General features: G+C 44.4%; 1 protein-coding gene across 1 annotated transcript in view; it reads left to right on the plus strand.

Annotated features, from left to right (window-relative positions):
- Positions 1–457: 457 nt before the first annotated feature.
- Positions 458–15,379, plus strand: part of STK26 (serine/threonine kinase 26) — a 41,914-nt gene continuing 26,992 nt past the window's right edge. Inside the window, exons 1-2 of the mRNA XM_084813575.1 lie at positions 458–1,044; positions 1,689–1,825. Coding sequence (XP_084669701.1) covers positions 1,784–1,825 — 42 coding nt within the window. The 5' untranslated portion in view covers positions 458–1,044; positions 1,689–1,783. The remainder of the gene's footprint in view (positions 1,045–1,688; positions 1,826–15,379) is intronic.

Consider the following 15,379-nt stretch of genomic DNA (forward strand, 5'->3'; position numbering starts at 1 on the left):
GCTCCCCCTGTGCACCCCACATTAGCCCCCCATTCCCCTTTAGGTCTAGCTGCCCCTCCCTCGAATTTCCCTCCATGCCCCCCTCACCTCCACATGTGCACCTCCACCTCACAATTCCCCCACCTCAAGACCCACAGCTTTTCTTGAGCCCCTCAGCCCCCCTCCCCCCACAATCTCCCCCCGCCGCCCCCTCCCCCCACAATCTCCCCCCTCAGCCCCCACAATCTCCCCCCTCAGCCCCCACAATCTCCCCCCTCAGCCCCCCTCCCCCGCAATCTCCCCCCTCAGCCCCCGCAATCTCCCCCCGCCGCCCCCCATCACCAGCTCTACTTATCCCCCCCTCTTCGCTCATGGCTCCCGGCCCCTCGCCGTGCCCCGCTGTCGCCCTCAGCTTCCCCGCTCGTTCCCCTCCGCATTTCCCCTCCGCCCCCACCGCGGGTGTCCCCACCCCGTAGGCGGGCGGAGGGTGACGCTGCTGAGGCGGAGGCCGCGCCTCAGTCTCGTCTCTGCCGCCCGCCGCCGCCGCCGCCGCCCTCCACCCCGCTGGGCCGGAGGAAGAGAGAAGCAGGCCGGGGCGACCCGCGCCGCGCAAACGAGGCGCAGGCGGCAAGGGCCGGGCCCGCGGACTGAGGCGGCGGGGGCCCGTCGCTGGCGCGGCCGCTTCGCCCTTCCTCGTCTGCACAACATGGCCGCGGAGTCCTCCTGAGGCGATTCCGCGCAGCGCCCGCCGGGCCTCCCTCCTTCCTTCCCTCCCTCCCTCCTTCCTTCCTTCGCCGCCTCTTTGCCCTCCGGCCGTCCCGCCGCCGCCGCCGGGCCTCTCCTTCTCGGCCTGCTCCCCCCTGGAGGGAGCGGGTCATGGGCTGCTGCGCCGGCAGAGGAGCCGCGGACGAAGCCGGGCAGGCCGCGCCGACCTCGACGACGACGCTCGCAGCCGCCGCAGCCCCGCCGCCGGCTCCCGGGCGCCGCTAGCGTGCGCCAGCCCGCGAGGGAGCGACGACGGACGAGAGCCGCCCCGCCGCCTGGCCGGAGCGAGAGAGTTCCGAGGTGGGCTGCGAAGGGGGCCAGCGCTCCCCCCGCGCCCACCTCGAGCGGGGCGCTTTGGGCAGAGGGCGTGCGTGTGGGGATCGGTCGTGGGGGAGGCGTGTGGGGGGCGAGAAGTGGGGGGCGAGGGGGTTGCGCCTGATGGAGGTGCTGGGGAGGGGGGCACGCGGGATGATACGGTCGGGCTGGTGTGTGAAGAATGTGAGGAGTGAGGGGCTGAGGAGGGCTAATGGGGGGCTGGGGTGGTGGGTTACTCCCCCCTCCCCCCCGACACAATAGGCCAGGGGATGAGGTGATGGGTGGGCTGTGTGGGGGTGGCAGGCGGATAGGCATGAACAGGGAAAGTGGGCAGAAGACGGGGTGGGGGGTGGGGGGAGTGGCCGAGAGAGAGGAGGGAGGTTAAAGGGGGGGGGTCGTTCCCACCCAGGAGTCTAGGATGAGGAAAACACAACTGGGGCGGGGGGCGTATAATAGGCGCAGTAGTGAGAAGACTGGGGTTTAAGTAAAAGGGGGAATGAGGTCTGGGGAAGCAGATATAACGCTAGGTGCTTGATCCCCCCCCGCCCACACACACACACACGACTAAGGTGAAGTTGAAATGTTTGATGCAGTATTTCCTTCCCCTCTTTCTCCCCCCACATATGTAGGCCCCGTTGCAGCTGAAGCCATAGTAGCAGCGTCTGCTTCCCTGCAGCAGGAGGCCGCAGGGTGGAGAGAGAGCAAAGGGAGGACTGAGGTCGCCATGGCCCACTCCCCGGTCGCGGTACAGGTGCCTGGTATGCAGGTGAGAGACGTCTCTCCCCCCCCCATGGAAAGCGCATTGTGGGGGCACTGGGATGGTTACATTCGGGGTAGATGCTACATCTCGGCTTCTAGCTTGCTTTCATGAGTGTAAATTAGAATGAGCACTTTCTTGCATTGGCATCTATTAAATGCTTGCAGCGTGAGGATTTGTCTCTCAGTCTGAGATCTCAGTGTAGTGGCACGCAACTCCACAAGGATAGGAGTGACATAGCAAAAATTGGGGTTGCTGCTTGTATATTACTGAGGGCAACTTTGGCGAAAGGTTCAAATGGGGATGTTCTGCCAGTCCAGGAGCACTTGAGAGATGGTGCCAGTCATACCTACATTGTGGTGGCTAAAGGTAATTGTTGAAGTGAGTGGAGCTTTTGGGTATGAATAGGGAACTGTTTCTTTTTTGTTATATGTTCTTTGTTTCATGCTTTGTCGGATGTACATTTTGTAAAATACCCATGTCTACCTGAGGAGCTCTCCTTGGTTGTGGAATATCTGTATCAAAGCAGCTAAAGCTGTTACTATTAAAATGCAGGCAGCATTCCCATCAAATTCATCCTTAAGTGTATTTACACCAAGCACTGGTTAGTCTTAGAATGTGTTAATACAGTTCTTTGTTGCTTATCCTACAGCAACTAACCCCATCTTGTCCTTTGACTGAAACCTCCCCCAATACAGGAAGAACACCTGTGGTGGGTTTTTTGCTTGTTTTGTTTGTTTTTTTTAAAGGACGTGCCATACTTTGTTGGGAGCCCTGAAATAGGCTGCAAGATGGTGCCAATTTTCCTGATAATGAAGTAGGATTTATTTGGGTGGTTCATTGTGGTATACAACCTCTGAACATGGAAATATTTCTATTATTAAAATGCTTGACAGTGTTACTTTAACATTAAGCATGTGCTTCAATCTCCGTTGCTAGATGGGACTCCTAGATCAGGGGTCGGGAATTTGGGGTTGGGGCTAACATGGAGTTCTAGAACTGTGCACACCATAATGGGAACCCATAATGGGAACCCATAATGGGAACATTTGGACCAACCCATAGCTCTCGGTGGTTGCATAGATTTAAATAAAGGAATTGCTTTTTGTCATTTTGCTGTCACAGACTAACACAACTAGTCTGGAACCAATTTGTGTGTGCGGGGGGGGGCTGATACTTTCCCCTCTAGTGATTGTCTAATCTGTTTGACGTGTGTATAATGGCACTAAGCCTATCAAAAGGCCCTGTGTTTTAAAAAAGAAAGCAAAGGCCCTCTAGCAGGCTGAGCATGTTTTACTGATTGGGGTCCCCCCTCTGTTGGTCAGTTTTATCTCGAGCCCTGTTTATGGATCAAAAGGTTCTGATTCCTTTGGGCTTGTTTGTCTTCCAAATCTAGTATCTCTCAAAAGGTCAGCAAACCCCCCAATTACTTTCATTTTTCTCTAATTCCATCATCTGAATCAAGGAGCTAGTCACCAGAAATTAATGTAGAAGTATTCACATGAGCTCCTTGGAAGGTGGTTACAGCCAGTAACACAGCTCAGCAGTCTTCCCTTTGAGTTTGGTATTTTTTCAAGGCAAGTGGTTGCTGATCTTCCATAGAATTTATTACCATTCAGACATACCAACGTTTCCACAAAGCATAATTTCAGAACGTCAGTACTGAATATTGTTTTAACTATTTAATATTTCATTCCAATTTTGTCATGCTCTGTTAAATCCAACTTGCTTTGATTGTGTTATTTTAAATCATGATATGTGTATGTGCAGGGCAGGAGTGGGAAATTTTTTGTTCCTGCATAAATCTTGTGTGTTGCCCAATAATAAACTGCACAGCTACAACTATAACTATTTATGATAATACGGAAAAAGAAAAAGGGGTTTTTTTGTACTGGAGGATGGGTGTATTACAGAGTTTAGGTAGCATCTCACTTGTGATTTGGGACTTTAGATTGCACATTAAGGGTGCAATCTTATGCATGTTTAGATAGAAAAACGTCCTACAGCTCCCGGGAATGCTGTCTTAACATGCATAGGATTGCACCCTGAGCCTGCAGTCCTGTACCAGTTTCCTGAGAGTATGTCCTATTGAACTCAATGGGATTTGCTTTTGAGTAGACACACATAGGGTTGCATTACAAGTTTTATGTTAGAAAGATGATCAGTAAGTAATTCTGGAGTGTAAGAAATGTTTGAAAGTTTGCCAGGTAAAGCATATTTGATAGAGTTGCATGAAGCTTTCTTGAGATTGGGGTTTATTAATGTAAATGTTATCATATATTTTAGTAGTCTCCGGTTAAATATTCAACCTGGTTTGGCCTATTTCAGATTTCCTTACTCTAATCCCTATGTCAAGGATTAGAGTGAGATACAGCAGGCTAGTTCATAGGTCATACTAAATGATAGTTTGACATTCAGGTCTCAGGGACACATATTCATTCTTTCCCTTTTTCTCCTCCCCTTGTGTATTCCAATTCACTTCCTCATTTAATACTTTCCCATTTTACCCAATTCAGCAAAGTTTTCTTCTAAATCAGAACTGGAAACCATGGTTTGAAGAGCAAATGCATACCAATTTGCTGGTTTGGATGTAGTGACAAACTCTGGTTTGCTGTAAAACAGGAAGTGAGTGAATGGGAGCGCATGAGATGAGGAGGAAGTGCACAAGGCTGAGTGTGGTTTGGTATTACATGTGAACTGGTTCAGTGCTCCTGTATCAACTTTTAATCCTGACAGCCATCATGTCAGGGGGGTTGGACTCGATGGTCTTATAGGCCCCTTCCAACCCTACTACACTATTCTATGTGAGGTACATTTGGCTGAGGTAGTGACTTGCCCAGGGTCCATGGAATGAGCAAAGATCTGACCTTGGGTGTCCCACTATCCAAATTCAGATGTGTCTGTCGTTGGGGTTCTTAAAATTACTTCGAAGAAAAAGGTTAACAGAACATACTGGATGTCAGGGTATTAAAAAGAAAAAGATAAAGCTCCTGCCCTGCCTTCCTAGTGAATGGGGATAACTATTTGCTGCACTCTGTTATCCAAAACATACCTTTATTTAATGTATACCATCCAAGCTCTGTCCCAAAAGCAGACTTATTCGTTTCAGCCATGTTTCTTGGTACTGTTTGCTTCTCACAAATTTTTTATTGCAACACTTCCATGAAGGATAGAGCTATATAACTCACCTCCATTTATTGGATACAGGGTACAATAAAAGCCAAAGGCACAGAAAATGCCAGTTGATATTCTATGCTGACAATGAGCATCCTCAAAACTACCATTTGCAAGATATTGGCACACTCTGTGTTCAGAGGATAGGTCTGCTTCAGTTCTGTGAATGCCTAGTACTCAGAGATCATGAATGGTAGAAATGCATGAAATGCCTTAAGTGACACAGGAATTTGGTGGCACATACAGGAAGATAATCTGCTTTCCTGGAAGGCATACAGGAATCAATCAGCCATTGAAACAAAGACGTTTTCTTTTTGTTGCTGCCTTATTTTATTTATTAGGTATTCATTTGATCTGTACTCTGCCTTTCTACCAAAAAATTGCACTCTAGGGTGCCTTCTGATTGAACATTAAAGATATTAGTTATAAGGGGCACAGAAATACTTCATGGACCAAGTTTATGTTGTGATTATATTTATTTACATGTTTTTACTTCTAGAGTGGTTTGCTCATGTTGGACAAGTTGGTCTCTGATATTATTCCACCCATATCATTAAGGCTAATCCTAGTTGTAAACGTTGAGTTTTCATACAGTTTGGTTTGCCCTCTTCCCCCACTCTAGGAAGATAGGAGAAATGGAGATTGATTTAAAGCTTTGAATGGGATCAGAAGTGCTTCAATAAGGGCTGGTGGTCAAGGACTACAGGCTAGGGCCACTAAGGAATTTTTGGCACTGGTAGCCTTACTTAGCTATTCAGTACTTTCTGAGACTGTAATAGTAGGCATCCTGCAACTTTTTCAAGTTAACGTCTACCACAGGCAGGGTTAAAAGCTAATTTGCTTGTTGTATTGCACAGAATACATACTTCTTACCCATCTTCTTCCCATCTCCGCTAACTCTTGCAGAAACAATTCTCCTGACTCCCATTAGCTCTAGGATATTTTTTATTACAAAAAATAATAATAACCTGCATTCAGGACCTAAAACTAGCTCTGCAAAGCAGCTTATAAAAATTCCGATTAAAATACAACTCAAGATGTCAAGGTAGGATTAAAACCAGTCAGGACAAAAACTAAAACCAAAGGTAATATTTCTTCTCTATGCTCGCCATAAATAATATTCCTCCAGTAGCCTTCCCCAGTTCCTCAGAATTCACTACTTTTAGAGGAATTTTGTGTGTAGAATTTCTCAGTAATTTCTCAGCAATAAGAAAATATATATTCTTAACATAGATGCACTCTTACTTAGATGTTTCCCTTATGTCGAATTTTAGATTGTAAGGTCTTCTAGGCAGGGACCTGTCCCCTTATGTTGGCACACTATAAATAAATAAAGTCTCTTTTCTAAATTGTGCAGATATTGGAAGTTAGCTAAGAGAGCAAACTTATGGTCCCTGAGCAAGTGTCCCAGGAATCATAGGATGGCTCAGGAAACCTCTTCAAGGTCAGAGACAGCACTCCAGCCTTGTAAGGGGAGTTGGAGATCTGACCCCAGAACCCTCCCCCTTGTGAAGGCAGTGTGGAAAGAACTGCACTGGCTGCTTCTCCAAGGTTGGAAAAGTGACCTTGGAGGAGGAGGAAAGGGGGCATTCTGGTGGGCAGGGAGAGGCCAGGATACGAGTTATTCTGGGCTGCCTTCCCTCCTCCTCTGAAGCACCCTTGCTAGATGTGCTAAAAGGCCCACCTAGTCAAAATACAAGAGATCAGAGCACAGGGAGGCAAAGATCGCCTCTGCTGCTCTTCCTGCCCTGTCGGCTTCAGCCCAGCAGGGCATAGGAATCTTGGAAGCCCCCAAGTGGTGAGGGTGCAGTCCATAGGACTGTGCCCTATATAGCTAGGCTTGTCTAAGCAATATATGTGTAACTGAGTGTGTGGTCTTGAGATGGGGAATGTTACTTAGGCAGTGCTTAAAACAGCCTTCCCTAACCTGGTGCTCTCCAGATGTGTTGGACTACATCTCCGAGAATCCTCCAGCCAGCTATGCTAGTCAATACATCTAGAGGGCACCAGGTTGGAGAGGGCTGGATTAAAAGCAGCCCTCACCGTTTTTTCCTCCTTTTCTCCCCCCACCCCCCAACGGTTTCTCCTGTTCATAAAAGCTTCCTCACATGTTTAACAGGAAACAATCCACAGGTGAGTTAATGAGTAACTATAAATATGTTGAAAGTAAATTTTCCATTTTCAAATCTTAAAATGTTGCTTCTCCATTTTTCACAAAGTCTTCTTCCCTTTTAAGTTATTATTCTTGGGCTATGCTGAATTCCGGGAACAACTTTGTGGAGTCTCTTAAAGCAGCATGTTCTACTGTTAAGACAATAAACTTTATATAATAGCACACTTCCTTTCACTTCATTGTTGTTGTTAGCTTAACCTAGATCCCTTAATTTATACATGTAGAGTTAATATCTTTCTCTATTTCAGGTTTATATAGCTGCAGAGCATAAAGAGTTTCCCTTGGATAGTTTTTTTTAAGTGAAGGCAGATAGCATAAAACCAAACATTCCTTGAAGTCTTATTTCACAGACTTTTTTTTTTTCTTCAAACTCCTATTAAAGAAAGTGGCTCTTATGTGATTAAAAATAGGAATGGATTTGTCCACTTCTAATTATCACCATTATTGAAGCCAGCTTAGTTATTGTAAGAGTATTACTTTGTTCTCGATGGTGTTGAAGCACATGTGGCTTGACTTCAGGAAGTGTAAACAGATCTGAGGTTGAACATATTCCAATAGTTATGTTGAAATTAGCACTGTGGGAAAGATTTGCATGTGTGGACACTCATACTTTCAATTTGTACCATGTAACGTTGGACTTGTTTAAAGGAACCTGAAGCAGAATTGATGATGAAACAAGTTTACATTTTGTGAAGACTGTTAGTTGTATTAAAAGGTCTAGGCTTTGTCTTCTATGTTGTTAACACCCCAGGTAATTTCAGAAAACAAGAACCCATAGTGGCCCAGTTTGGACATCACGTCATGAATGAACACGCATGCTAGTGCATGCTCTCAATTGCTCCTGCTTGACTCTACTACCAGCGGGATAGGGTGAACAAGCCAGGGTCTCTCCATCTGTAGTTTGGTTAGTGTGACATCCAAACAGGGAACTCTGGCTTGTTACTCCTCAAGAGCTGGAATCATAAATCAAGAACAAATCCTGGCTTAGAACTCTGGCTTGTTAGGAGAGGAACAAGTAAGTGTTCCCAGTTCGGACATCACACTAAGCAGAGATTCTCCCACTTATTTAGCTGCTCCTGCCAGGAGGACCATTGGTCCATCTAGTATTGTGACACTGACTGGCAGCAGTGGCTCTCCAAGGTTTCAGGGATGAATTGTTTCCAATCCAACCTGGAGATGCCAGGGGTCAAACCTGGAACTTTCTGCATACAAAACGTGCTCTACCACTGACCTACAGCCCCTCCCAAGGGTAAGAGGAGCAAAGTACATGCTGCTTGATTGCTCCCAACAGCACACTTGCTCAACAGCACATTTCAGTAAGCCAGAATTTTTTAAAAAGCTGGTTTACTGTGATGTCCGAACATGGGTAGTGTTTCTATTATGTTTTTTATGAACATAAGCAGATCCCTGCTGGATCCTGTTTCCCACAACGGCCAGGAAGCCCACAGCAAGACATGAAGTCAGCAGCTCCCTCCTGTTGTCTCAGAACGTATGTGTTTTGCTTGTGTTCTACTTAAGCATCATTAACAACTGTTGATTGATAAAATGCCATGAATTTGTGTAATCCCCTTTAAAGACTTCAGAGTCAACAGCCAAAAATGTGTCTTATTGACCAACTCCTAGATATCTATACTGACTGAAGCAACCCTGAGATTACCCAAGAAATCCTTATGCTTCCATTCTGTGTAGATGAGATCAGTACATTAGACGTCAGGTTTATAAAAACCATGTTTGCACCAACCATTCATGCTTCTGTACTAATTTGGTACAAAAGAAGAAAACTAATTTCTACTTACATTTCTGTAACTTTAAATGAAATGTCAATTAGGCTTAAACCAGACCAGCCTGAGACCTATCATGGCTTTCTTCAGAGAACCATGGGAACTGTAGTTTGAGAGTTCTTGATAAGAGGTTGTGCCACTTCTCTTACATACGTCAGTTCCCAGTGTTCATTGGGACAGGCCACAACAGTATAGTGTGTGCACGTGTACAGTGTGTAAGACATTGAGAAGAACGACAATATGTATGTACTTTGTAGGGGTGAAATAGGGATCTCTTTCCCTTGTTTTGTTTTATTTTTTACTCCTCTGGTTATCCACAAGAACTTGTGTGTGCAAATTACTTCCATTCCATGTAGATGAAAGGTATAGTACCTGTTTTATTGCTGGTGTGTAACAAATTTGGTATCTAATTCTGCAGCATACCTGTCCTCTAGGCTATCTTGGATGGTGCAATCTGGTTTACGTTGCCTTGGAACTGGGTTTGACAACTCTGCTGAAATTTACTGAATTGTAAACTACTTTTGTATTTTAGCAGCGAGATGCTGATTGAAAATCAAAATGCACTCATATAAGTATAAACGTGATTTCTAGGCTAAAGGGAAATGAAAGTTTTAATGTTAATATTTCAAAGGCCTTTGGAAGGGCATGCAGCCAGACATCCTAGAAGTGGCTGGTAGACTAACCACACTATACATGCTTTCCTTTTCCAAATGTTAGAGTTTGGATGGGTGTTTGTTTATTACCCCCCTTTCTGCCCTATCGGTGACAACTAACAAATTCAAAGCAGGAACAATAAAGTACGATTAAAAATTCCATAAAAGATGCAGCACAGCAGATAAAACAGTAAATCAGAGCCAACCATAAAGAGGGAGAAGAAATACCAGTTGTTATCCACACTGGAGGCTTTTGGAACAGTGTGTGGTGGTGGTGGTATTTTTCCACCTGGCATTTTAAATCCCATCAGGAAGGGGGCCAGACAAACCTCCCAAGGTAGAAAGTTCCATAGTCTGGGCACCTAGACTGAAAAGGCCCAGTCCTGTGTACCCACCAGCCATACCTCTGGAAGTGAGACAGAGCAGGGCCATCATTGAAGGCATTGTTGAGTAGGTAGGGTCGTATAAGAGGACTCCTGGAAGAAGGATTTGTCCTCTAGAAGAATTAGAATTCCCACTTCACCCATAGATATCTGTTTAAAAACTTAGCAAGGCCTGCTCTGGATATGTAGAAATTCAAACATAGAGCTTTTGAAACTAGAGGGGATAGTAATAACTATGAGGGGACACTTGTCTGGATTAAAGTGGCTTTGATTAAAGCAAATTTAACAAAATAGCATTCCTAGGATTATGTATTGCATTGTTCACTGATAAATGAGCGAATAACACTCTACTTACAGGTGCAGCTTCATCTTTAAGAATTGTAACAAACTTCAGTCAGGCAAATATACTTCGCATTGTGTGAATAAAATTCCCTGTACAATATATTCCACATGGACTTATTTGTAGGAGAAATGACTGCCAACAGTGATTATCTTCACATGATTTTTTAACTCTGACTGTTGGTATTCCACTAGATCATGTCAGGGAAGCCTCTGTGGAATCTTCCCCTTGTGTAATTATTTTGATGACAGGATCTTTCAGAGCAGTGAGGAGATACCAAGATTCCAGTGTTATTGATGCCATCATGGAGGTGGACAGAAATTTCTAGAGAAAAAGTAGCAGCTTCACTATACACCCGTTTCACACTAGTGCTCTTTCTCGATGAAACCGAAATGTTAAATCTGACCTTTAATCTTTATTGAGACTCATTGTAAATTTGGTCCTGTTTAACTTCACAACCTACACTGAATGAGAGTTTCAAATTCAAATCATATTGTTGGCATATCTACACAAAGCCTAGAACTTAACCAGCAATCCTGTTCATTGCAAGGGGTGGGATAGAATTTACAGCTTGCTGTCAGCATGTATTGGTTCTTCAGGTTTGACTGGAGTTTAATGTGGCCAAACAATCATGTTCTTGGCTGATGGGAATTTAGAGGTGAATCTTGACACTGAAGAACAGGTCAGTGGAGTACTATTTTTAAAGTCATTGCTCTAGTTGTCAAGAAATGTTCAAACAGTATAGTCAGAACATTAACCACTTGCTTGCACACTCCTTTGGTATGCATACTCCAAAGCAGGAGTGGGGAACCTGGTGCCTTCCAGATGTTTTGGACTGCCAAATCCCATAATCCCTGTCCATTGGCCACGAAGGCTGGGGCTTAACAGAGTTGTAGTCCAATGTCCTTGAGGACACTAGGGGTGCAATCCTATGCATGTTTAGACAGAAAAAAGTCCTACAACTCCCAGCTATGCTGGCTGAGGAAAAGCTGGGAGTTGTAGGACTTCTTTCTGTCTAAACATGCATAGGATTGCACCCTAGGTTTTCTACCCCTGCTCCAAAGGATACTCCTTTGGTAACAATAACATTAAATTCATATGAAGTTTAACAAATACACATGTACTGGCATTATTTTGGTTTAGTGTATTTGGGGAAGTGGTAATACGAAACTTCTTAAATGAAATGTCCAATTCTTGCTTGCTTATGACTCTAGAATCCTGTGGAATCTCAAGGAACCTTTAAAAAATCATTGAATATTGCAACATTCCAAATGAGTTACAAATAAGGATCACTGCTTCTACAGTATCTTCTCCCATTTATGTAGGACTCTACATCTATAGAGAAGTTAACTGTAGTTTAAAGGTAACAAAAATAACTTTGAATATTTTATTTATTTATTTATTAGATTGATTAGCCGCCCATCTGGCCGGCTACCCAGCCTGTCTAGGCGGCGTACAATACAATAACACAAAATACAACAAATTTACATGATCAACTAAACAAAACATTGTTCTAAAAAACCCTAATCCATCCCAAGCCCACCTGAACAGCCAGGTTTTCAAAGCCCAGCAGAAGCTCATCAAAGCGGGGGATGGCAGAGGTCACTAGGGAGGGAATTCTACAGAGTAGGAGCCACCACAGAAAAGTCCCTCTCCCTAGTCCTCACCAGCCTAGCTGCCCTTGCTGATGGGACAGACAGAAGGCCATCTGAGGCTGATCTTGTTGAGCAGCTTATCTGGTGTTGCTGGAGGCGCTCCTTGAGATAGGCTGGGCCGGAACTGTATAGGGTTTTTAAGGTCAAAACCAACACCTTGAATTGGGCCCATAAAACAACTAGTAACTAGTGCAACTCCTTCAGCACTGGAGTGATGTGGTCTCACCAGTAGCTGCCTTTCATCAGGTGAGCCGCTGCGTTCTGCACCAGCTGCAGCTTCCAAACCATCTTCAAGGGTAACCCCACATAGAGCGCATTACAGTAGTCTAGGCAAGAGGAGACCAGGGCATGAACTACTGATGGGAGCAGATGGTTAGGGAGCTGGGGCGCAGCTGCTGTATCAGGTAGAGTTGATACAGCAGCTCACGGCTGACACCTGAGCCTCCATGGATAGCTGGGAGTATAAAATGACCCCCAGACTGCAGACCTGGTCCTTCAGAGGCAGCTGTACCCCATTCAACACCAAGTTAACATCCCCCAATCTCCCCTTGTCTCCCACCAAAAGTATTTTGGTTTTGTCGTGGTTCAGTTTCAGCTTATTCTTATAGCTATAAAAAGATAAAACTAAGAGTGGTTTGTATGGGATCTCTTGTCCCACCACCAGCACAATGAGAACTTAATGCTGTAATTCTAAGAATGCATACTTGGAAGTAACTCCTATTAAAATCAGTAGGACTTTCTTCAACATAAACCTGTTTAGAATTGGAATATTCTAAATGTTAGAATATTCTAACATATTAACAGTACAGGGCAGACTAGAGATTAGAGAACTTTAATTGAGAGAGAAATCCTTATTCAGTTGAACTTGCAGCTATGTGCTTTGTTTTAATGAAGGGTAATGATTTGTTCTACATTTTATAAAAGTAAGGTGTTTCTTGTTAACGATAATGTTCTTCTTGATATTCCTGCTCTGTTGTCATCTTGATCAAGCTTTGAACTCTGCTTTGTCAGGAGAAAAAGAGCACTTCTTTCCTCTTGAGTTCCAGTTTATTTTGCATTTATAGTAGGGAGGATCAAACGGTGTTGACTGAAGTGGGTGTTCACAAAAGATATAGACTGGTAGAAACATAAAAGTATTGTTCTTAATTTGCAGTTTCAGGCAACCCACTCTGGAAGGCAGCCCCATGTTCCAATCTGACCTCTGAAGCAGCCAGACAGATGTTACATTTTGATTGATGTTTCTGTGATGTTGAGACCTGTTAACTTGTTAGACTTGAGAGCACAAATTAGTTTTGCATAGGCTGCTCAGTATCAGCCAGAGATGGCTAACAACACTCCTGTTTTGTGGCTGATGTAAGAGTTCATGTACATGTTGAACTTCTGCTTTTCGCAGAAAAGGACAGATGCAATTTTGAGTGTGAAAGACCTAAAACATCAGTGACTTACTGAGCTTGTTCAGTGGCTTTGCTTAGAAGTGCAGTTAAAGGCAAGCTACGTTATTTCTGAAACCTTTAAGCTTAAGTATCTCATGGACTGCTCATGTGTACCAAAGCACATATTGTCAATAAAAAACAATTACACAGGTATGTAGCTCCTTACATTTGACGTTTTACACATATGTGCTATATGAGTAGGGTGCCAAAGTTAAAAGAAAACAAGGCTTCCCTGCTCCTAGCAACACAGCAGAAGTGCCCTTACCTGGCTTCCGCTGCCCTGTTGGCAAATGGTATAGCTGTCTCTAGAACAGCACCAGCTGCTGTGTTGTGCCTGGCATCTGCCACTTCTTTGGAGTTAGACCCTTGCATAATGGCCCAGGTTCTCTGGCAGTGTTAAGTCATTAATCCTTGCTTAGTTGCTTTAAGTTTTCCTGCCTCTATCCTATGTTTCTGGAGTGGCTTCACAAGATTCACAAATCTATATTGTTAACATAAACAAAAAAGCCCAGTCAGAGTGACCCTTGGTTGTTGGTAGTGTCCGAACATCAGCCTTAAAAAAAACCATTGTGTTGTATTTGGGAAATGCTAAGGTGTTAGCAGGCCTCTCAGGAGATGCCATTGAACATTATTAAACAGAGAAAGGCTTGGTAAATATCTTCATGTAGAATTTAACTCCCTGGAAAAGACCCTGATGCTGGGAAAGACTGAAGGCCAAAGCAGAAGGGGACGGCAGAGGATGAGATGGCTAGATAGCATCACGGATGCAACGAATATGAACTTGAGCACGCTCCGGGAGAGAGCGCAGGACAGGAAGGCCTGGCGTGCTATGGTCCATGGGGTCACGAAGAGTCGGACACGACTGAACGACTGAACAACAACAAGAATTTAATTCAGTGTTGAAAGGTGTTTCTGACCCAAATCAAAGAAGGAAGTAAAATAGCAAAATATAACATACAAAGATTGGAGAGAGATTTCCTGGTTGCAAGTCATAGCACTCCATGCTTCATTTCCTCACCTATGTGGTAATAGTTCATCTTCCTTATCTACTCATTGTTTGAGGAAGGGGCTGCCTACTGTAGTTTGTGTTCCATTCTTGGCATGACTGAGCTCATGTCTCTGATACAGGTATTACTGTAAGAAAAACAATTAACAAAAGGCTACTTGTACTGGCCTCTTTGAGTGACAAAGAACCTGTACTAGGCTGCTTCACCAAAACTAGTTGGCAAGTTAAGCTTTCTGCAGCTCATTAAAGTAGAATGTGGGAGTGCCGCAAGCAGACAATAGAATATCAACTAATAAAGGGGGTGTGAAATCCCAGACTAGAATCACCAGGTTATTGGGCAGTGGTTCATCTCACAAATATTCCAGTGAAGGTACTGACATACAATTATTCTTGAACCCTTGGCAAATATTTGTTATGTTAAGGGTTCACTGAACACAATAGATATGATTCCTTCTCTAGCTTACAAAATAACTGCTGTGTTTTTCATCGTAATAGAGATACTATGTAGACCAGGAGTGCAGCACCACTTTCAGCCCAGGGGCCAAATTCCATTTTGGATAAGCTTTGGGGGCTGCATTCCAGTAGTGGGCAGGCCTGAAAGCAAAAGGGGCAGGGCCAAAATATCAAAAATACCAGCATATTTTAAGTTAAAGCTCTTATGCCACTAAGCTTTAGGAGAGGCCTTCCAGCATTTTAAAATTGGGAAAAACTGCATAAGAGCCAGAAAACCACCAAAGGATGTTTGGGGGGAAAGGGGGTCAGACCATCTGGGGAACCTTGGAGGGCCAGATTTCTCTAGGAAACTAATGTGTGGAAGTAAATGGATGGGTGTAAGGCAGTTGTGCTATAGAAGTCAAATCCCTTGTAGTCCTGTCATGTAACGATGCTTCTCTGCCTTTAGTTTGATATGAATTTGGTCTACAGGTCTTTTAGATTTTTAGTAAAATTTAGCCTTTATCTAGCAC

Source organism: Heloderma suspectum, chromosome 9, assembly GCF_057233095.1.
Source record: "Heloderma suspectum isolate Gila_16-S chromosome 9, 16-S_ref, whole genome shotgun sequence".
Lineage (NCBI taxonomy): Eukaryota > Metazoa > Chordata > Lepidosauria > Squamata > Helodermatidae > Heloderma > Heloderma suspectum.